Below are 24,483 nucleotides of genomic sequence, written 5' to 3' on the forward strand. Positions count from 1 at the left end.
CAGAAACCCTGCTGACAGATTACATGTCAGATCAATATGGAGAAGTGTTGCAGCAAGCGCTAGCGTACGAGCCACCGTGCCGCTGCATTTATCAGCTCTTTAAAATCATTTCATTATAGTAAAGCCATTCAATTATCAAAATCACCAATGCTTCACATTCATTAATCACGTGTGCTGAAGTGTATAGAGTACACGTTTAAGTGAACTGTAAGTGTTACTGTAGTAAACTGCCAATGCACAACTTTAGTCTTTTAATACTGGAGCTGACTATACACACTTCTGAACATGTGCAGGACTGCAGACGTTATTATTCCTTTATAGAGGAATAAGCCCTGAGGGATGCACCTGATTTCCCACAGTCCACCACTGAGGGTTTCAGGCTCTGCCGGTGTTTGTCATCTCTGTGGTCTGGATCAGTAACGGCTCTCTGTGTTTCTGTGTGGGACTGAACTGTGAACACAGCGGCTGATCTGGGGCCTGTTCAGTCTTCACTTCTCTTGTTCTCTCAGTGATGTGTCGTGGCCTGTGTGTGTGTGCTGTCCGCTGTATGCCAGCCGTGAGCCACCAAATCCTGCTGCTCACACACACACACACACACACACACACACACACTGCTGACAGAAGAATCCCGCCATCTGCTGCTGCATATGGAGAATTCAGCTGCTCACCTGCACAGACTCTGCAGAACACACCCTACTGTACCTGTGTGCTGCACACCTGAGTGTGTTCTGAGCAGCTGCAGATATCTGCCGGCCAGTTCACAGACTGTCAGCCCTCACTAGTGTTCAAAAATAGAATTAGTGTCCTCAAATCATAGCATGCCCCAGAGTTAGCCGGATGCTCTACTGATCCATGTGTTTGCTAACGGCTAATATTGCATAGTGTGATGAACGTGAATTTAATTAGAACTACAAATGTGGGCAAAAAGTGTAAATAAACTACAAACATGGCTGACGTGTGTGATTGCCCACGTTTGTCTTCGATGTTCTGAGAGACAGGGTTAGGGTGTTATTATATCTGGTTATATTATGTCCAGTGTTATTAAACTGCTCTGCTCTGCTATTGCTCACATTGTTACCGCCAACATTCAAATCCCGCAGAGATCAACAGCGCATCTGGCATGTAGCGTAGGCTATGTTGCCAGATTGAGGTAAAGAATGCATCCAGATTTGAATATTTCATCAATTGTGTGAGCTGAAGAGCTTTAGAAGATCTGGCAACTCAACAAACAGGGATGTCTCATAACTAGCTGGAGCCACAGAAATTAGGGCAGATTTCTGGGAGTAATAGCCAATCTGGAGGGTGTCAGGAGATGGATGTGAAATAAGGAACACTCCTGGGACAAATGTATTAGTTAATTCATGTCTAACCTATTGTGAACTATTTCTAACACATTTTTGCCATTATATTTAATTTCCCACAGTAATGTGAACTTCTATAAGCACGTGTGTTTGACATGAACATCTGAAAGCGCAGTTCTGTAAAGACCCGAGGACATTTCTCTGCATGACAGACTCTGACCGGCAGATTAACCTGTCTGCTGTACTGCAGGAAACTAAACATGACAGACATCTGGGCGATGTGATGAGATGATTGACAGGTGCTGTAACTAAGCAACAGAACAGTCTGTTAATGAGGGAGTATGTCCCAATGCTCACACACTCTTCTGTTACACTCTGAAGTGTGCACTTTCTCTTCACAGTTGTGTGTGGGGATGCAGTCATTTCAGAAATCAACACTTACATCAAACGACATTTAATTAGTGATGTCCAGATCCAATAACGTGTGGAGATCAGGTCCAATCATGCGGTTTCAGACTCAATCAGAATCAGGCGTTACTCCCCAAACAGGACTTTATTTATATATATATATATATATGTATTAGGGGTGTGATGACGAGATACCTACTCCATGAGACTAGATGCGGTTCACGAGAACAAGACGAGATTTGCACATCCTCAATGCTGAAATATATAAATGGAAAAATGTCTAATTCAACTGAAAAAACAGAAAATTGTAAAACTATTCAGGAGCTTTTTCAGTTGATTGTTCTGACTGTTACTTCTGTCCTAATGAATTATATGCAGCACATGCAAACACTGCTCAACATTTACTATAAACTCTGCTGACCGGCTTCACCCCTGCACAATTTCACATGATACTGTAAATCAAACTTCATTGACGCGGTGGCGCAGTAGGTAACACTGTGGCCTCACAGCAAGAAGGTCTCTGGTTTGAGTCTCGGCTGGGTCAGTTGGTGTTTCTGTGTGGAGTTTGCATGTTCTCCCCGTTTGGCGTGGGTTTCCTCCGGGTGCTCCGGTTTCCCCCACAGTCCAAACACATGCGTGTATGGGTGTTTCCCTTGTGTGTATGTTTCCCTTGTGTGTGTGCATGGGTGTTGCCCCTGATTAATAAGCAACTAAGCTGAAGGAGAATGACTGACTGTTGTAAACATGACTTCAGAAGTGTCCAGAAAACACTGGCAGAACAGAATAGAGTACATCATGAGGTCATGTCTGTGTGTGTCCAGTAAGTCTATGTATAGTGTGTGTGTGTGTGTGTGTGTGTGTGTGTGTGTGTGTGTGTGTGTGTGTGTGTGTGTGTGTGTGTGTGTGTGAGACATGTGCGCTGGTCTGTAGTGGTCTTACTCATGACGTTTGACACACTCTGCCCTCTCGTCTGCAGGCCTTACACTCAGCACATGCTGTTATTCAGACACTCGCTCACCAAGATGAATCAGCTGTGCAGATCTTATCTGCGCTCAATGTGTGTGTGTGTGTGTGTGTGTGTGTGTGTGTGTGTGTGTGTGTGTGTGTGTGTGTGTGTGTGTGTGTGTGTGTGTGTGTGTGTGTGTGTGTGTGTGTGTGGGCCGCTCCTGTCTGTTCTGCTTTCCTGCACGCCTGATTTCCCGCTAGGTTGTTTGTTGGTTTGTAAGCGTTATATTTGACCCTGTTGACTGTAACTCTCGCACCCTGATGGCTCATATATATCCGGGCCTGCTGTTTGCTGGTTCCTCTATTTGACAAAAGATCCGGAAGTGGAGGATTTTCCAGTGGTCTTCCAGGGTTATTCCAGGAAATTGCAGTAGTGGTGTGCGAGCCTGGGTGTGTGTGTGTGTGTGTGTGTGTGTGTGTGTGTGTGTGTGTGTGTGTGTGTGTGTCTGACCTTAATCTGCTCCACTTGTGCTGGCAGCGCTTCATCTGCATGCAGTGTGTGTGTGTGTGTGTGTGTGTGTGTGTGTTTATAGATATTTCCCTCTGCAGCCAATCACAGGCCTCGAAGCATACAGATAGTGTGATCTTGCAGTGTGTGAGCCAGACGGCGACTCTTCCTACACTGAAAACAGGATTCAGTAGATTGATAAGTGTAGTGTAGTAATGATCAACTTCATTTGTTTGTTTAAATTGAGCCCATATAGAGTGTTTTACCACTGACCCTAAAACACGTAATGAATGTAGTGAGTCCTGTTTTCAGTGTGTAGTCATGCGGTGTGAACGCAGTCTGAGGAGTGTGAAGATCAGGTGCTGTGAACTGCATCACACAGGTGACTGCGCTTCCCTCACACACTCTGGCAGAACATCACACCTCATTAATCTGACGTTTATTCATCTTTGATTAAACACACACACACACACACACACACACACACACACACACACACACACACACACACACACACACACACACACACACACACACACACACACACTGATATTATTTAGCAGATTCCTTTATAAGCAATTTCACACATGGCATGTGCCTGATGGTTAGAGAGATAGACTTGTGACCCAAAGGTTGCAGGTTCGAGTCCTGGCACAGGCAGGAGTTCTACAGCTGGAGTGTGTTTTCCTCTTCCTCTGGAGTTTCTCAGTCTACCTCAGGCGGACAGCTTCATTAGTTTGATACTAAACTGTGTGTTTCTAGCTGGAGATACTCTGAGGGCTGTCAGATTCAGCATCACTCACACTTCTCAAACGATCCGGGAAACAGGCCTGGGCGCGGTACGGATGGCATAGTGTGAGTACACCCTTTGTCTGAAGCGCCGCAGTGTTACAGACGCGGCCTCGTCCTCATCCTGTGCTCTTCTCTGGTTATCATGGCCGAAGTGTAAGGTGACGTGAGAGACTCCAGCAGACGCTCAGATGTTGGAGATCCCCCACGCTGTGACTGTGACACACTGACGTCCAGTAATTACAGCACATGCATTATTCATGAGCGCTCATTAAACATGCATGGAGAAGAGGCATTAGCCTGTAGAGTGAAGCGGTGATCAGACAGAGCAGAGCTCTGCAGAGACGTGCTGTATGTGTGTGTGTGTGTGTGTGTGTGTGTGTGTGTGTGTGTGTGTGTGTGAGCCGATGGAGCTCAACAGGTGTCCTTGGGACAGAGCGGCCCGGCAAATGACACACCTCTTCTCCCACTCGCCCGTCATGTATCCAGCTGCAAACGCCCCTGCTGGACAGTTGCTTTCCCTGAACCCAGACTTCTCGTCGAGAAGATGCTGTCAAATGTGCTCAAAAACCAGTTGATCAAATCCACAATTGCTTAATTGTTTGGAGAGCAGGGGAAGGAGAGCCTTAGAGATAGAATAAGAGGAGACAAGAGGAGGCAGCAGGAGAGATAGGGCAGTGTAGCAGAGGCCAGCTACTGAAGTGCTGTGCAGGTAAACCTCACTCCTCTTACCTGTGAAAGGGCTCAAGTGACAGACGCTGGAGGCTGTGGTCTTTAGCCTCATTGTTAGAGCAACTGACTCCCATTTGAAGGGTTGTTGGTTCGATCCCAGATCAGTATTGTAGGTCAGGCTGGGTTTCAAGAGCATTTTCTAGACCAGCACAACCTGTTGTCTTGTGTTCAGAAATAATAAGTCAAAATCAGATCATAATGGTCAAGATGGGGTCTGTAGTTTAGATGAATGACAGGGAACTCTCTCTCCAGCAGCCTGCGAGGGCAACACCCGCCGCTAGCCATGCTAACAGTATAATGCTGCTACACAGAGTCTGTTTGCTGCCCTGGGCAAGGTTGCAGCCGCTGGTCTCTCACAGACTCTATCATCTACACAGCTCTTTTATTGTCTACCTGAGAGATGCGCACTCTTGGCTGGAGGGCTGGGAGTCTTCTGGGAATTCATGAACCGATTCCAGAATGATTCTTCACCACATTTACTCCAGCTGCTGCTTCTGCTGTACATGTACACCTTCACACAACTCTGAGGAACACAGCGCTCTTACTCCAGGCAGAGCAGCACAGGCTTTATGAGAAGATGCTGAGAGACAGTAAGTGCTGTTTAACAGAGAGAAGAGTTTCACCTGTTTTAAACAATCTTTGTAAAAACTCTCTTTGTTTTGTTTTTGCATTTAAAAGGCGTAATCGGGATGATTAGGCAAGCTTTGGACAACAGCGGTTTGTTCTGTAGACAAAAGTAAATAATTTATTAGGCGGATAATAATATTGACCTTAAAAATAACTAAAACAAGAGTTTAAGACCGCTTTATTCCAGCCACACAACCGAGCGCTGTGGCGTGTGTATGACTCCAGGAGAATGTGTGTCGCAGCAGACGAGTTCCTCAGACAGCAGACGAGTCCTCGTGTTTGCTTCTGTGGGTTTTTGGAGTGGCTTGTTCGCTTGGGATGTTTTTGTGGAATATATATGATGGAGAGTTGTGTTCACTTCATTATTTTGTACTGAGGTATGGATGGCATTTCTGCAATATTTATGACCTCCATATTGATATCGTCTTTCTTCTTCCGTCTTCTGAGACTAATTTTAAAGACTAATATCTCCTCCTAAACCGTTCAAGCTACATCCCTCAAACCTTCATCAGACCTTCAAACTGCTCTGACTCGGGCTGCTTTATCTTTTCCAACCGATCCGACTTTCGGTTTTCTGAGAACTGGAATTTAATGATGAATTTTCAGCTTCATTACTGCAGCCCTCAGTCACATGATCCTTCAGAGATCACTCTAATATTCATTATTATTGTTATTAATGCTAATAGTACTGAAAGCAATAATGACTGGAGTAATCATTTATTACAAAATAGATACGTATTATAATAAGTAATATGTAAATAATAAGTAATAAATAAATGTTTAATAAATAAATATTGAACAATTTTACATTTTTTACAGATAATAAACGCCCCCTTAATGAACAATAACTTTATTGAAAAAAAATTTAAAAACATGAAAAAAAACAAAGTTTTGACCGGTAGTGTATATATATATATATATATATTATTAATTATCTATTAACTATAACTAGGGTAATTAGGCAAGTCATTGAACAACAGTGGTTTGTTCTGTAGGCAATTGAAAATTAAACATTTCTGAAGGATCCAATTGATATTATCTTTATATTGATAAAAAAATACTTCAAACAAACATAAATAAATAAATAAATAAATAAATAAATAAATAAATAAACTTTTTCCAGTAAAAATATGAATGTGAGGATCCAAACGCAGGGTTATATTAACAGAATGGTCAGACCACCAATGATCAACACAGGAGCAAACAGATGTATGAGGGCAATCCAGAGGCATAATCAAAACAACAGGCAGATGGGCACAAGGCAGGCAGCAGACAACCTAAAACAAACAAACAAGGCGAGAGTCAAAAACACGGCAAAACAAGACAAAGGTAACGCGGCGTAATGTCACTAAACAGACAACAAGACTCAGCCATCAGTGTCTCAAAGTGAGCCATGTGTGTGTGTGTGTGTGTGTGTGTGTGTGTGTGTGTGTGTGTGTGTGTGTGTGTGTGTGTGTGTATGTGTAATCAGCATCAGTCAGTTGTGTGTGTGTGTGTGTGTGTGTGTGTGTGGTGCATGACTGGGTTTTGAAGTCCATTATGAGGCAGGATTGTAGTTTATGTGAGTGTGAATGTTTTCCAGCACTTTCTGGTGGTAGGATCGCTGGTGATCGTGACAGATATATATATATATACTTTATTTCATGGTTCTCATTATTTCTGGTTGATTTTAATGTCCTGTCTGTGCTCTTGTCTTGATGTGTGTGTAGACACGGGCCAGCGTGAGATTCTGACGGCAGGATAACTTTAGATAAGAGATATCACAGTATTGTGCTGACTGATATATTCTGTTTAAATATCTGGGTACAACAAAATAACATTTTTATCCCCGTTGAACACTATATTTTATTTTAGGAAGTATTCTAGAGCAGTGAACATGTCAGGCTGAATAATTCAGATGACATTTGAGGCTTGAAAACTGATTTCCATTTTTGACACAGATGAGTTTGAGATTTGAAGTTCACAACAAGTGCACTCGCTCAATAAAGTTAAGTGCTGAACTCTTCACACGAGCGGATTGAGCTGAGGGAACGTGCAGTGTGTGTGTGTGTGTGTGTGTGTGTGTGTGTGTGTGTGTGTGTGTGTGTGTGTGTGTGTGTGTGTGTGTGTAGCTCAGAGCAGGGATTTATGATCCAGGCTGCGGACACACACACACACACACACACACACACATCTCCTCTAATCAGCATTATGGTGAGCTGGCAGCCTGCGAGTCATTTAGATTTTTCATTACACTGGCTGAGATTAGCGGACGCTCGCCTGAAATCCCGAACGCAGCTGCTTCTAGCCTCATCTTCCCAAAACTCACACCAGCACAAACCAAGCGGCCCGTTCAGCAGAGCTCAGATGTCCAGGCAGATTGTGCTGAAGCTTCACCGTGTCCGGCAGTATAAACAGCACAGAGTGTGCCTTTAAGGGTCCGTTCACACAGAAATGGAGATGTGTGTGGGCTCATGCTAATCTGAGAGCTCCAGAGACGCTCAGAGAGCAGAAGAAACCCCCTCAAATGCTCTGTGTGTGTGTGTGTGTGTGTGTGTGTGTGTGTGTGTGTGTGTGTGTGTGTGTGTGTGTGTGTGTGTGTGTGTGTGCAGTGTTCAGCTGTGATGTCAACACTTTTACATGCAAAAACAGTTGTGTTCAGCAGGATGAGGAGATCTCAGGCTAACAATATCAGCTCTGGAGGATCTTCATGCGTGTGTGATGATGAACGAAGCTCTCGGGGATTGACAGCCCATGAGGGAGAGTGATTAATGACAGCATCTGCATAATGAACAGCAGTCAATCCACACACATGACACTGACGCCCGCTGAAGCTGTGTGTGTGTGTGTGTGTGTGTGTGTGTGTGTGTGTGTGTGTGTGTGTGTGTGTGTGTGTGTGTGTTCCGCTGATGCTGATGTTTCTCCTGTCTCTCCACAGGTGTGTGTCGCCACCTTCAGCCTCTGGTGGGCGGAGCCTGACGCTTGATTGACAGGCCTGTCCAGGTGAGGAACCTATGGCAGAGCAGCAGCGTGATACAGGTGAGAACGCTTCAGCAGATCAGGTGAGCTGTTAAACAGATCCTGCTGTGCCCCTCTCTGCACGATGAGTCTGTGGAGATTCAGCTTCAGCTCATCAGGTCATACCAAAACACCACTATTAGGATCAAAACCTGAAAGAGAGAGAGAGAGATAGAAAACATTATCTGTGTGCTATTCTTAGCTCAAACACACACACACACACACACACACACACGAGAGAGAGAGGGAGAGAGAGAGAGAGAGAGAGAGCATTGACGCATTTACAGCTTGTAGAAATGGGTAGAGTTCTTCATCTAACAAGCGTTCATTCCTCTCCCTCTCTCTCTCTCTCTCTCTCTCTGTCTCTCTCTCTCTCTCTGTCTCTCTCTCTCTCTCTCTCTCTCTCTCTCTCTCTCTGCTTCCTCCTGTATTAAAGCAGAGGTGTGTTTGTGTTGTGATGATTGCTGTGATTCTCCATCTCTCTCCTGTGCTCTGCAGTCGCTGCATATAGACATCACATGCAGAGCTGATAACAGTGTTTATATCTGCAAATCAGGAAAACAAGTGGACAAAACTGAACACAAATCACGTAATAACGTATAACAGTAAGCTGACATTAATCTCTCTCAGTCATAAACATGACAGTGGACATCAGATTAAACACACACACACACACACACACACGTGTTGGTGTGGGTTTCCTCCGGGTGCTCCGGTTTCCCCCACAGGCCAAACACATGCACTATAGGGGAACTGATCAACTACACTGGCCGTAGTGTGTGAGTGTGAATGCAAGAGTGTATGGGTGTTTTCCAGAACTGGGTTGCAGCTGGAAGGACATCCGCTGTGTAAAACATATGCTGGCATAGTTGGCAGTTCATTCTGCTGTGGTGACCCCTGATTAATAAAGGGACTAAACTGAAAAGAAAATGAACACATGAACAATAGTAACACTAATGTTGGTACTAAAAGACAAAACTGGAACTGATCTAACAAAAACCTGAAGATCACTCCAGAAAGTACCACATGGCCTCAATGAACCCAAATCAACATACTGGGGAAAACTATGACATTTTAATAAACGTAGGAAAAATCAACACAAACGTAAAACACAGGCAAAAAATAGAAAGTTTAGTTTAAATTTTGTACATTTTATATATAAAAATAAATTAGTCTCTCTCCAATAAATTAGTTTAACACCAACTAAAAAAACTACTTTTAGGTGTGACGTGATTGAGTTGTTCCAACATGATTTGATCAAACAAAAGTTTAAGTACGTCAGTATTTTTATTTAACCTAAACTCAAAGGTCTGATAATATCACGTGTCTTTCATGTGTGGTACAGCTCCAAGTCCGTTAGTTTTATTTAAAGTTACGCTAAATAAAGTAAAAGAGAGTATTTCCTTACATGTGCTTTTGCCTTACACTGTTATTGCTCACTGAGGCACAGGAGGTCAACATGACGTCAGATTGACGTTGTACTCCAACATATCCTAATGTCATGGGGACGTTGGATTTTGTTTGGAAATGAAAATTGTGTTGACATCAGAACTCAGTGTCAGGCTGACGTCAATGTTCAACGTCCAACATAAAATCAACCAAATATCAACGTCTAATGATGTTACACCTTGACATTGTGTGGATGTTACCACTATGACGTCTATCAGATGCTGGATTTTGGTCACTTTCCAACACAACCTAAATGTCACCTGACGTCATGACCTAAAGCTGACCTAATATTAATGTCTGGTGATGTGTGCCGGCTGGGTGCAGTTTTGCTAATTAAGCTGCTAACACCCAAAGCACTCTTGCTTCTGCAAGGTGGTGATCTCAAAACTCAAAGCATTACATGAAACTCTTCTCAATCTTCAAACTAAAGTGAAGATTAAACTCTAACACGTCTTTCTTTTAACTTCAGACACCTAAGATTACTGTTACTGTCAACATTTCCATCTCTTACATCAATGCCAAGCAAAGCATGCTGGGAACTACAAATCCCCTAAGCATAGTTGGACACAAACATTAACTCAGCGGTGGACAAATTTCCACCGTCTCAGTTGTGTTGTCTCAGCTCAGTTTGAGCAGCAGCAGTAATCGTGTGTATTAAAGCTAAAGCTGTTCTCTGACCATCTCTCCTTGTAGTGGACATCACTGTTCAATCAGACTCTCTTGTTTTAATGCAGCACAGTATATCACCTATATTCACTGGATAAATGTGACTGTTCAGAGTCTGTGTTCTCGCTCATGCTGAGCTCTGCCTGCCTAAGCTGAGGATGTGCTTTATAACACACTCCTGTTCCTCCCAGCGGTGTGTGTTATTCCCAGATTATCTGCCGGATAGATCTCCAGGTCTGCCTGCTGGACGGGCTCCAGTGTTTTAATCTCTCTGCGGGACAGTAAGTGATGATAGATTATGAAGACACGGCTGATCCCTCATTGACCGTGGCTCGACCTCTGAGTAATGGAGCGGTCCGGAAACCCCCCGGGCGTCTCAAATTCAGCTTCAGTCTCGCAGGGCAGATCTTCAGCCTCTGAGACACCGCTGGATGACCCACTGGCCGATAAAGATTCCTCTCTGAAGTGAAATTACCAATGGACTCTGCTTTAGAAGAGGAGGGTCCGGCGTGGCGTCTCGAGAGGGAGATTTAAGTGGATTAAGATCTGTCCTGACCTCTGTGTCTCCATAAAGACCGGTTCTGTAAACGCCTGATCGTCCTGCTTCTGTCTCTTCAGGATGATTTTGGAGTAATATATGCATAAAAAAGGGCAGCACAGTGGCTCAGTGATTAGCACTGTCGCCTCACAGCAAGAAGGTCTCAGGTTTGAGTCTCGGCTGGGTCAGTTGGTGTTTCTGTGTGGAGTTTGCATGTTCTCCCCGTGTTGGTGTGGGTTTCCTCCGGGTGCTCCGGTTTCCCCCACAGTCCAAACACATGCACTATAGGGGAACTGATCAACTACACTGGCCGTAGTGTGTATGTGAGAGTGTATGGGTGTTTCTCAGTGCTGGGTTGCAGTGACCCCTGATGAATAAATGGACAAAGCCAAAGGAAAATGAATGAATGAATGAATATACCTAAATAATATTGTTATTGCACTAATAGTGTGTGTGATATGAGTTTATTTTAAATAAGTGCAATGTCTTCGGTTAGTTTGATGTGCTGAGTGTTCGTGTGCTGCATGCTCAGGCTGTTTATGCAAATCTGAGCCCCGCCCCCTTCTTCTCACTGGATTTTCAGTTGATGCGCTTGAGCTCAGCCACTGTTACTGGTAGAGCTGAGATAAAGCAAAAGACTATTGGCTGTTTTTAACAGGGGGAGGAGCTACTCTATGCCCCGCCCTCTCCTCATGTTTCAGCTGAGATTATGTCAAACAGTGAATAAAACTGCACATTTCAGAGCACTTCTCTAGAGCTTTACAGTCTGAATGTGTGCAGCTTGATTGTGTTTTTATTTAATCTGAAACCTCTCCTGTGTGTTCTGCTGCTGAAGTAGTGTTTTGCATGTTAGTTATGCGGTGAGTAACATCATTATGGCAGCGTTATTGATACGGCATGTTTGCCCTGTATGGAGCAGAGAGCAGGTCTTTGAGATGAGGGCCGGCTGGGCTTGTTTGGTCAGTGTTGTATGCTCATGGTGATCATCAGTGTTTCAGTGAGATGAACAGACTGTTGGCCAGACTCGTGCTGCTGTTCCTGAGAAGATGAAGATGTGCAGCTCAGCACACAGAAAGCTGCTATTATTAGAGGGAAAGTGAGGCCACCGAGAGTTTTTCACCATTCAGCAACAGCTCTGAGCATCACATGATAATGGAGCATCCGTGTGTGTGAGAGAGAGAGTTTGTGAGTGTGTGTGTGTGTGTGAGTGTGTGTGTGTGTGTGTGTGTGTGTGTGTGTGTGTGTGTGTGTGTGTGTGTGTGTGTGTGTGTGTGTGTGTGTGTGTGTGTGTGTGTGTGTGTGTGTGTGTGTGTGTGTGTGAGTGTGAGAGAGAGAGTCTATTCATAGCTGATGAAGACTCCAGCTCTGCTTGCATCTCTGCTCAGCTCAGCTTCCTCTGGATCTTGACAGGCCTGTTCTCTGGTGTGTGTGTGTGTGTGTGTGTGTGTGTGTGTGTGTGTGTGTGTGTGTGTGTGTGTGTGTGTGTGTGTGTGTGTGTGTGTGTGTGTGTGTGTGTGTGTGTGTGTGTGTGTGTGTGCTCATTCTGAGTCTCTAGTGAAACTCTTTAGATCTGCAGCTCGTTTATAGGGTGTGTAATGTGCTCATTCAGAGATGGAGAGTGCTGTATTTCAGGTGTGTTGTATATTTACACGACTGCATGTTCAAAACATTCCTGCAGAGATGAATATTCTCCACATCTGCAGCAGCAGCTCTTTCCCTTCGCCTGAAACTGCTGCTCTGATTGGTCAATTGACTAGAAAAAGTCTGCTCTGATTGGTCAACTAGCTCCAGTCTGCTCTGATTGGTCAGGTGTCTTCACTCTGCTCTGATTAGTCAGGTGTCTTTACTCTGCTCTGATTGGTCAGATGTCTTCACTCTGCTCTGATTGGTCAGGTGTCAAATCAGCTTCACACAGAACAGGCATGTCCAAACTCGGTCCTGGAGGGCCGGTGTCCTGCAAAGTTTGGTTCCATCCCCAATCAGACACACCTGGGCTAGCTGATCAAGCTCTTACTGGGATTTCTAGAAACATCCTTGCAGACGTGTTGAGCAAGTAGGAGCTAAAATCTGCAGGACACCGACCGTCCAGCACCGAGTTTGGACACTCCTGAGATAGAATATTCTAGTGAACTGAATCAGTGTGAGTCCCGTGTTCAGAGTTTAGCTCAGTTCAGTGTGGTTTCATATACAGGGCCGCCGAGTGAACAGAGTTTCCTAGAAAGAGACTTTGGCTTGACTCAGTGTTGGCCAGAGACACACACACCTCCACTAAGCTGACCTGCTGAGCCGCTTTTCAGGTGTTCAGACAATATGGCTACTGCCAAAACCTGCCATAATTCTTCAGGGAAGAGAAACCAGTTCTCTATAGAGGAGCTATCAGTCCTTTAGGGTGGAGCTTTTAGTCATTTAGGGAGGATCATCCTTCAGTCATTGGATGATCTTCCTTCATTTTGTTAGCCACGATCCAAAAGGATGGGATCCTGCACCACCCTACTTTATTTCTCAGTTTAGGACCGTTTGGATTGGATCTACATCATGATATGTGAAAACGGACAACCATCTCGCGGCAACTTTAAAATAGGCAAGACGAGCGCGTCTCTTTTCTCTGACGTCCTCTCTCAGGTGGATTTCTGGTCTGTCACAGACGCTCATGAATGTTAATGGCTGTTTGCGTTGGCTGAAATCTGATGCGCTGATGAACGTTGCTGTCGCCCACCGCCACAGCAGGCAGATGGTGCAGTCCTGTAATGCTGATGGTGACAGGAGGAACAGGAGAAAGTCCGTCTCCAACTCTCCTGATCTGAAGACGTGCTCAGTGTGTTTTAGCTGCTCTCCTTCTTCACAGGACTCTTCAGATTGCTCATCTTTATTTACACCCTGTTTACACCCTATTACTACATGCATCCACAATGGCGGTGGTCTTCATGAACACAGCTGTCCTTCTAATCATACATCAGCGTTCCTGCATGATTCTGTCTCGGTGTGTGTGTGTGTGAGAGATCTGCAGGTGATGTTGAGGTGTCGAGTGTGATTAGCACGATCTGAGTTTGATCAGCGTTGGGCTGCTTTTCCTGGTGTTTGTACTGCAGATTGAGTTATTGTGTGGTAAATATTCAGACGTCATTGTGCCGCTGCTGTCTCTGACACATTACGCAGGGATTATGGGTGTGTTTCCTGTGAGATCCCAGTAAAGCTGCTCAGTGGAGAATGACGTGTCTCGGTGAATTCAGTGCTGTGTGTCAGTTCAGACGCTCTGCTGGCGGTAATGCGCTTCTCTAAACGCTGTTTTCTACACCGCTGGAGCGAATAAACCCGGGATAGTGAAGGGTTCACAGGTGAACGGCTGAATCACTGAAGGAATATGTGCAAGAGAGAGGAAGAAAGACACAATTCAGCTGTTACTGCTTTCCTGTAAAGTCAAAAAGCAGCATGAGGAAATCGGTTTGTTTGGATTCTGAATGACGGATTGTGATTAGCAAATATTGACCGCCGGCCTCAGATTCATTAATTTTGTGCAGGCATTGTGTAATTAAGACAGAAGGGCACGCTGCTGCTCATAATGGACTTTGCATTCATCCGTTGTACGTCAATATCAGTGTATTCTGCCATGAGCTCAGCATACAGATGAAGCAGATGAGCTTGTGTGTGTGTGAATGTGCCGCTCACACACACACACACACACACACACACACGCATGTGGAGATGATCAGAGCACATATGTATCTGTATCCTCAATCGGCTGACCGTGTGCTGTCATCTATCTCTGTTCGCCAGGTGTTGATGTGGACTGAAGCCCAGCAGGTGCACAGCAGATCAGTGTCTCGCTCCAGGGACGCATTAACCAACAATCAAACACGCTTTACTGAGTCACGCTAACCGGATTAACCGCTGCTTCTTTGGCTGCTTATTAAATGCTTTGATATGCATCACTAATCAAACTGTTTTGTTAACATTTAATCAACAGAGCAGTCGCATCATCCTTATTGCTATAGCACTTTTACAGTGTAGATTGTGTCGAAGCAGCTTAACATGAGTGAAGAAAGGAGAATAAACATGGATGATTTCAGACTGTGGGACATTCCAGCAAGGCAGGCAGGCAGGACAGTGGTGTAGAAGTGCTGGTGTAGATCTAGTTTATAACGGATTCAGTTTAGTTTAATGTAAATGTCACATGTTGAAAGATCCACAGGTGCACAGCTCCACCAGTCCACACCAATGACAGGAGCAGATATAATCCTGTTGATTCTGTTGTGTTGTATCTGGTGAGGAAAATTTGTAGTGACGGTAAAATGAAGCTTTCTGTACCAGTGAACCCTTCGCCTCAATTGTATCCAAAAAAGGCGAAGCAGTGGTGCGGTAGATAGTGCTGTCGCCTCACAGCAAGAAGGTCGCTGGTTCGAACCTCGGCTCAGTTGGCGTTTCTGTGTGGAGTTTGCTTGTTCTCCCTGCGTTCACGTGGGTTTCCTCCGGGTTCACAGACATGTGGTTGAGGTGAATTGGGTAGCCTAAATTGTCCGTAGTGTATTAGTTTGTGTGTGTGGGTGTTTACCAGAGATGGGTTGCAGCTGGAAGGGCATTCGCTGCGCAAAAACATGATGGATAAGTTGGCGGTTCATTCCACTGTGGCAACCCCAGATTAATAAAGGGACTAAGCTGAAAAGAAAATGAATAAATGATGAATGTATCAGAAAAAGGTTTATTACTTAAAGATTTCCAAATCAGAACTCAATGAGGACCCCTGCTGGTGAAAGTGTGGGAAAAATGTCAAATGTTTACAACTGACCAACTCATTCATGTAGTAACACAAATGACCAAATTACTGTCGTATTTTACAGATAAGGTGTGTTACATTACACCACAGATGACTGTAGTAAAATCAAAGGTATTCAAAAGTATTTATGTTTATTGTATTCCAACTGGTCCTCTGGACACCCACTCATTCAAAGTGTGGATCAAACTGGCGATTCCTGCATGGGAGGCAAATGCTCTGAGGAGGAGGCTGGGGGAGTGAGACTTATGGGTCACACACTATACTACAATATGCAGTGGCCTTTTTGAAATAGATGAAAATAATACACTTTAGTGTGATTCAAAAGCTTTTTACTATAAATTACTATTGTATTTTCATTGAAAACTTTATTAAGGGAACTAGGCATTCAAAAGTGCCTTGCTTTTTGGGGTTTTGGATTTGTTTGCTGAATAAAACACAAGTAGTAAAAATGAATAATTCTCGTTCTCGAGTGTGGAGGGCCCATGAGGATGTGTTCTGACTCCATTACTGGACTCACACTGTAAATCAGTGCAATGTTTTTCAGCATCTGTGATTGTGTTAATAAAGGCCATCATGAGTCTACAGGAGGGAGCCGTCTAGACTGTTTTAATGGAGTTCCTAATCTTGTGCTCAGTGCCCTAAAACAAAGAAAAGGACTAATGCTGTTTGTCATTAGTTATTAATGGTCAGGACACTGAGAATGTGCAGTGCTTTTAGTTTCTCAGGTCCACCATTTCTGCATTGTTGAAGTGGAACAACAACCTAAGAGGCGTTGTTTAATAAAAACATGAAGGGCCAGGAGACCGCTTAAAATAGTTTGCAGTGTCTAAAGCTGGGATGTTCAGTTTAGAAAGAGTTGGCAAAATTAGACGAGATTTGGTAGCTCCACAGGTGAGCAGAGAAGTCAGATTAAAAGGATTAGCTGTGGTCCTCCCATTATTGATGATTCTTCTGCCTCAAATTTCCAGAAGAAAGGTTGAACAATCTTGAAAAAACCTTTGCATCCGGCTGGACACCTCCGTCCATGTTTATATTGAGACAGACACCTCAGAGAGGTTAAAGTGAGACTACACTGGAGCCTTTCCACTGCACAGTACAGTCCTGTTTGCCTCACTTTTCTTGTGGTTCTCCATTGTGCCGGTACCTGATACATCCTTCAGTACCACCTCAGACTCCCAGTGAAAACAGTGCAGATGCTGGCTGAGAGAGAACTGTCAGTGGATTTGCTACAGGAGACACCAAACCCACTAGATTTACACATGAGACAGTAAGCAGTATGGCGCTCAGTATTCAAGATGTAGATGATCCTCTCGTTGTGAATGGTCTGTCCGAGTGTGTGTAATCTGCCCAGGTGAGGAGGAGTGTGAGAGGAGAGGAGAAAAGACTCTTTTAGAGACACTGAACTGTAGTCCACACATCTCCAAAAGTCTCCTTTAATTCTTTAATTTGTGTCTTTACGTCAGATTGTTGAGTTCAGTTCAATAGGAATGGATGAGCTTGACTGAAGAGCAGCTCTACTCACCTCAACTAAACTGGTGATGGAAATGGAGAACACACCTTGTGTGAAGCCAGGCTCAGTCAGAGGACCAGTTCTGCTCTGGATAAAGCAGTGGAGAGGCATGGATGGAGGACGACTGGTTTATCAGAGGTCTTGAGCATGAATTATAATAATAAAAATAACCGTAATCAAAATACTTTTATTCATCTTTAGTTCTGTTGCAATAATTGGCAGCTGTGCTAATGGCGGCCTGTTTTCTCATCCTGCCTGCTCTTTAATCTTCTCTCTCTTGCTTTCTGTTGTGCAGTTTGCACCACTGACTGCAATTAGGAGCCGCTCATTAGCTGAAGTGTCCTCTATTTCTCAGAGTCTAATCAGGGAAAATCCTCCTCCAGTGTCTCTGTCTCTCTTTGTCATGGTGTGAAGGTGATGGGGTGCCTGCACTCAGACAAATGTCTCACCTCTCGCCAAGCACGGTAATGAACTTGTCACTGAACAAAATGTGGGATATTAGCCTTACACTGGCCCGGCGGAGGCAGGCGGCAAACACAGAGTGAGAAACAGTCTTGGAGGATGAAATCATGTTTTTAAAGATGTAAATATTTATTCTCATGCTGTGTCTGCCACACCCAGAGCTTCAGCATTACACTGCACGTGTGCTCGTCTCGCTGCGGCACTGAGGATGCAGCTCTGGCGCTTAGCCGGTTATTGCAGAGCATCACATGCAACTCAGCAGAAAACACTCTGTTCTTTAATAAAGCAGCACACACAGAAGTGCAGCACACACACACACACACACACACACACACACACACACACACACACACACACACACACACCTACTCAATCAGCATCACTTCTGTGTTCAGGGTTACAGTTAATTATCATTCGTGTAAATCAGATTTGGTTTGTAATGGCTCTCAATCGCTCACTTCTGACAACCCATTTATCCTTTATAGTATATTCAGTGTGCTTCTCCAGAAATCACTTTACTTTAGTTCTGGAAATGCTATAATAATAACTATAAACTTTATTTTTAATAACGCCCTAAAAGTAGCATCTCAAGGCACTTTACAGACATAAAATGTGCAGCACTAACAGACACAAGGGTAAATGCAAATAAAAATTATTAAAAACACAAAATAATAATAATAATAAAAATAAATCTGAAAATAATCATATAAAAGTCAAATAAAAGCTACCAGGTGGCGCAGTGGGTGGCACATTCCCCACACAGCTAGAAGGTCGCTGGTTCAAGCCTTGGCTGGGTCAGTTGGTGTTTCTGTGTGGAGTTTGCATGTTCTCCCCGTGTTGGCGTGGGTTTCCTCCAGGTGCTTTGGTTTCCCCCACAGTAGAAACACATGTGGTACAGGTGAATTGGGTATGCTAAAATTGACCGCAGTGTATGAGTGTGTGTGTATGGATGTTGCCCAGTGATGGGTTGGGGCTGGAAGGGCATCCACTGTGTTAAACATATGCTAGGTAAGTTGGCGGTTCATTCCGTTGTGGCGACCCCAGATTAATTAATTCATTTTCTTTTCGACATTAAGCCAAAAAGAAAATGAATGAATGAATGAATGAATAAAGCTACCCTAAAACAGTTCTGCAAGCTGAAAGCTCCATATTAACCTTCTGCTGAAGGCAAAGATCTGCAGACACAAGATGCGTGTCCTAGGCCTTACTGTCCCTCATCTGATCTGTTTCTTGACAGCAGCACAACCATTCTGCAAGCTTGAAACACACATGCAGAAGTACTTAAGCTGCTTGATTATAGTTACAAACTGAATGTTCAGAAATCTAGAAAGATAAGCCTCATACCAACCTGACACCTGATGCAACAGCAGCATGCTCTCTCTGATGATGCTGACTAACCTCTGTGTGTTGTTGTCTTCCAGGTCCCTCAGTGTGAATCTACCATGGACCACGGGCTCTGTCAGATGCTGGTCCTAGGTATGGTTGCCGTGATGGCCCGAGCGTGCCCCAAGTACTGTGCATGCCAGAACCTGTCTGAGTCTCTGGGTACCCTGTGCCCGGCCAAAGGCCTGCTCTTCGTGCCGTCTGATATAGATCGCAGTACCGTGGAGCTCCGGCTGGGTGGAAACTTCATCCTGCGAATCACACAGCAGGACTTTGCCAACATGACAGACCTAGTGGACCTTACGCTCTCTCGCAACACCATCAGCTACATTCAGCCCTTCTCATTCGGGGACCTGGAGACTCTCCGCTCTCTCCATATGGATAACAACCGTTTAACGGAGCTGGGTCCAGATGACCTGCGAGGACTGATCAGCCTGCAGCACCTCATCCTCAACAACAACCAGCTGAGCCGCGTCTCTGAGCGGGCGTTTGAAGACCTTGCAGCCACGCTGGAGGATCTGGACCTGTCCTACAACAACCTTCAGGCTCTGCCCTGGCACTCAGTGCGGCAGATGATCAACCTGCACCAGCTGAGTCTGGACCACAATTTGCTGGACTACATTCCTGAGGGCACTTTCGTGGATCTGGAAAGACTGGCCCGTTTAGACCTCACCTCTAACCGTCTGCAGAAGCTCCCACCGGATCCTATTTTCGCCAGAGCGCAGGACTCAGAGGTGATGACCACACCGTTCGCTCCTCAGCTCTCACTCAGCATTGGAGGAAATCCACTGCACTGCAACTGCGAACTGCTGTGGTTCCGCCGTCTGGAGAGAGACGATGACCTGGAGACCTGCGCCTCGCCTCCTGGCCTAAAGGGTCGCTATTTCTGGAACGTTCGGGAGCATGAGTTTCTGTGCGAGCAGCCACTGATTACACAACACACCCACAAGTTACTGGCTCTGGAGGGACAGACTGCCAGCCTGCGGTGCGATGCCATCGGAGATCCCATCCCTACCATACACTGGGTCACCCCTGAAGATCGATTGCTGGGAAACTCTTCTCGCACAGTTGTGTACCGCAACGGGACCCTGGAGATCCTGATCACCACGTCAAAGGACTCCGGGACCTTCACTTGCATTGCAGCCAACCTGGCTGGCGAATCAACAGCTTCCGTGGAGCTGTCAATTATTCAGCTGCCTCACATAAGCAACGGCACAGGACAGGCATCGCAACCCAAGTCCCGCCTGTCAGACATTACAGGCGGCTCCAGGACCAACAAAGGCATTCCCAAGGGTCAACCAGAGAAAGCGGTGTCTGTGTCAGAGGTGACTGCAGTGGCGGCGCTGGTCAGGTGGACTGTCGGCAAGACTGCTCCCAAAGTCAAGATGTTCCAGCTCCAGTACAACTGCTCAGATGATGAGGTGCTCATCTACAGGTACGCAGCACAGTGGCTTCAGAGCTCTGACAGAATGCTGATCTGAGAGAAAGATGATTTAGCGAGCGGCAGGGATTCGGGTGGGTGGTTTGATCAGCGTACGTCAGAGGTGTCGGACTCAGTTTCTAAAAGGGTGGCAGCCCTGCAGAGTTTAGCTCCTATCCAGCTCTAACACAGGATGAGCTCCTGAGCGGGATCAGGTGTTTATCTAGGGTTGAGTCTCTGTCCAGGACCTGAGTTTGACACCCCTGTTGTATGTGGTTATTTTTCTGTAAATAGCACTCAGGACAGTTAGTGAAGCCTACATTTGTACCCTGTAGCTGTCTGCAGGATTTGTTCCTCACCCTTCAGTATGTCCACTCGACTGATACACTATGCAGTTGTGTAATTCTTCTTATCATTTAATTGCTTACTCATGAAACTCCAGCTCCTCTTCTACCCTCTCCTCCTCTCCTGACTGTTCACTGAGGGGATTCTGAGGCTCTGTGGCTGGATAGTCTGTCAGTCCTGTGCTCTTTGATGGGGTAATCGTATATTACAGCAGCAGCTACCGTGCTGGATTAGACAGACAGAGGGAAAATCAAATTACTTAACGTCAGTAAAGCAATTCCCCCATTAGGATCTGAGGAAACTGCTGGGCTCAGCTCATAGGGAGGGATTCTGTGTGGCATCTTTATCAGAGACGTCCATATTGTGCCAGTGTGACAGAACCCATTATTGACTCGTTTCCTCATAATGGCTCAATGAGGCACTCTGGGAAATGTGTTTTAAACAGCACACTGAAGAATAAATAAGCAGCTGCAACACCACTCCTTGATTTTTAGGATGAGTCTGAGCTCTCAGTAAAAATGCAGTGAAATCGCAGCCTATCAGAAGCGTGAGGGTGTGATCTCTCTGTTGGCATGCTTTCTCACACACAGAAGAGCGGGGATTAAGAACACACACGTTGTGTTTGGATGAATCCTGGGATGCTTCTCCACAGGGTGTCCTTTTAGTGACATTTTAAAGATTTGTCAGCATTCGACACAAGTAAAGATGTGGAGTTGGGGTTGAGTTTTGGTGTGTGTGCAGTACTGTATGATAAATGGAAGAGGGGCACTGATTCTCATTGACCTCTCATAGACAAATGCCTTCCTCTCACTGATCTCATACTGAAGGATCAAGTGTCTGTGTGGAAACTTCTAACATATAGTCACATTAGCTGATTCCTCACTAGTAAACATGTGTCAGATGAGCATCTGCTTCATCAGGTCCGGGAGCCAGTCGTGTCAGGTTTAAGCTGAAGTGTGTTGTTTGTGTGTCACTGTGTCAAACGGCCATCAGTCAATCAAGCAGATGCGGCGTCTGAGCTCGAGTCCTGCCAGGGCACAACTGCACACTTCAGGGCTTGTCCTCCAGATGTGATGAAACATTGTTAATCTGATGCATATTTACAGGTTAATGCAAGTCAGTGACTTGGGCTTAGTAATTTAACTATATTGAGATGAAGACAGGGGACACTGTGGCTCATTGGTTTGCACTGTCACATCACTGCAAGAAGGTCGCCGGTTTGAGTCCCAGTTGGCGTTTCTGTGTGGAGTTTGCATGTCTTCCCCATGTTGGCATGGGTTTCCTCCAGGTGCTCCGGTTTCCCCCACAGTCCAAACACCGATTCTGACATCGGTTTTAAATTAGAATCTGATTTAATCAGTGGATAAGGACACCAAGATAATCATCTGCAAATCACTCCCAGACACTAGATTACTCCTGATGAACTTACAAGACATAAAAGCAGAATTAGTGAATGAAACTCATCTGCTGTTGTATGAATGCCATTCCTCCTGTGGAGATGTGTGGAGCTGTGGTGTTTATCATGCAGCTCTTTGTGTTCAGACACCAGTCAAACAGGAAGCGTCTCGTGTATTATTGTTTATTCTTAATCTTCAGCTTCAGTAATGTGTGTTCGGCTGGAGCAGTTTGGGATTGGGTGACAAGTTGTGTTTATTCAAACTCCAGCAGCTTCAGGCACGTGTCAATCTAACTGCTCCAGCAGATTTAATGCAGCACATCAAACCAAAACAACAGCTCGAGGTGTTCTTTAATTATGCTTTCACACATGACATTTTGCACATCGCTGTGCACACTCACAGTGCTGCCCTTTGTTTAGTCAACAGACATCAAGCTTTAGTGAAAAGCACGAGCAACACTCATCCTGATGTGCACAGGCATTTAAAGGAACACAGAGTGGTTTATTAAAGTAATATCTCTACAATGGTTTCAGTGGTAGAGCAGCTCGCTAATAATGAATGCATATTCCTGGAAAAATCAAATGTTTTTATCATTTAGGCCTGTAGTAGGAGACTCCAGCACAGTATTAGGACACTTGATGGTATTTGCTAATGAAAAGGAATAGATAAGTCTCACCAGCCGCTGTGTGTTTGCTTGAACATCACTGTCCTTAATGTAATATAATGGGTACAGAAAATAGATTTTAAGTCGGTTTTGCCTGATTTTGGTTAAGTAGCACAGTGTTCAGCATGTTAGCATGTTCTCCTATCGGTGTGTGTTCCTCCGATTTCTCTCACAATCCACTTTTAGGCCCAAATCATTCATTCATTGTATTTTTAGCTTAGTCCCTTTATTATTCAGGGGTCGCCACAGTGTAATGAACCACCAATTTATCCAGCATATGTTTTACACAGCGAATGCACTTCTAGCCGCAACCCAGTACTTGGAAACACCCATACACACTCATTCTCACACACACACTCATACACTTCGGCCAGTGTAGTTAATCAGTTCCCCTATAGCGCATGTGTTCGGACTGTGGGGGAAACCGGAGCACCTAGAGGAAACCCACGCCAACACAGGGAGAACATGCAAACTCCACACAGAAACACCAACTGACCCGGCCCGGACACAAACCTTCTTACAGTGAGTTGACAGTGCTACCCACTGCACCACCCCATTCCCAATTAAATTTTCTAAAAATAAAAATGTATAATTTTTAAAGTGTGACGGTAAAACACGAACGCTGTCATGGCTGTATTAAAACTTGACTTGAAAACTTGACCGCTTGATTGTAAAAATTTGGAAAATTGCCAAAAAATACTTATTTGTGCATCTCCTGACTCGCGTGTGCAGCCGTTTTGCTGTTGTAGCTGGTGTAATTTTTACTGTACCTTGAAAATCTCAGTATCTAGCCCTTCCACTTCCGCTAAGCCCTACGCCAAGCTTAAGAGAATCGGGACACCCCTACCTCTTCATGTGATGCACAAAACAAGGGGTAAGAGGAAGGGCTGAGGGGGAGAACTGGCACTCAGAGCCGGGCATGTGCCAGGGCTGTGGAGACCCCTGAGGAAGAAGAGAATAACTGAAGGAAAGCGAGGGATTTCTACTGACTAGAGTTGGGTTTCCACAGTAAGGTGTACTTATTAAAGTAATTAGTAATCTGATTATTTTTTACATGAAGTAGTTGGTAGTGTAATCAGATTATCATTTTCCATTAGGAGGCCTAGTCATTTGTACTCTAATACTTTTGTAAAGTAGCTTACCCAACACTCCTATTAACATATACCTCACAACACAACACAGCTGCAGCAGCAGGAATAACAGGGTGCCTTCTCTTGGTATTAAATATGCAGCATATTATGTTTTATTGATATATCAAACCCGTGTGTTATTCCGCAGCGAGACTCTGAGCATGCAGGTCCTGTTGTGTTGAGCAGAAGTTGTGTTTCTTTAATCATGTTCAACTTTATTTTTAGCTCTTCAGATTAGCCAAGTCTGTAACTAATGTTTTATGCGTGCTGATTATTTTATACACATGCTACAGTTGCAGCTCCACTGAGAATGACAGTGGTGTAAAGTAACATTACAACACTCAGATTACTTTAGGTTCAGACACGTTTATTTGTATTGCTGCGTCTGGACTGTTAGTGCACTATTGTCCTTCAACCTGCAGTCAATACTTTAAACGTTTA

The 24,483-nt window shown here is 44.8% G+C and overlaps 1 protein-coding gene across 2 annotated transcripts in view; it reads left to right on the forward strand.

Annotated features, from left to right (window-relative positions):
- lrfn2b (leucine rich repeat and fibronectin type III domain containing 2b) overlaps nt 1-24,483 on the forward strand; it is a 55,539-nt gene that overhangs the window by 25,966 nt on the left and 5,090 nt on the right. Inside the window, exons 2-3 of one of the 2 annotated variants that reach the window (XM_087297957.1) lie at nt 8,228-8,351; nt 19,125-20,521. In XM_087297957.1, the coding sequence (XP_087154083.1) occupies nt 8,304-8,351; nt 19,125-20,521 (1,445 nt within the window). In that variant the 5' untranslated portion in view covers nt 8,228-8,303. The remainder of the gene's footprint in view (nt 1-8,227; nt 8,352-19,124; nt 20,522-24,483) is intronic. The other variant, XM_087297958.1, reaches the window with a different exon arrangement.

This window comes from Danio rerio, chromosome 20, assembly GCF_052040795.2.
Source record: "Danio rerio strain M-AB ecotype USA chromosome 20, GRCz13ab, whole genome shotgun sequence".
Classification (NCBI taxonomy): domain Eukaryota; kingdom Metazoa; phylum Chordata; class Actinopteri; order Cypriniformes; family Danionidae; genus Danio; species Danio rerio.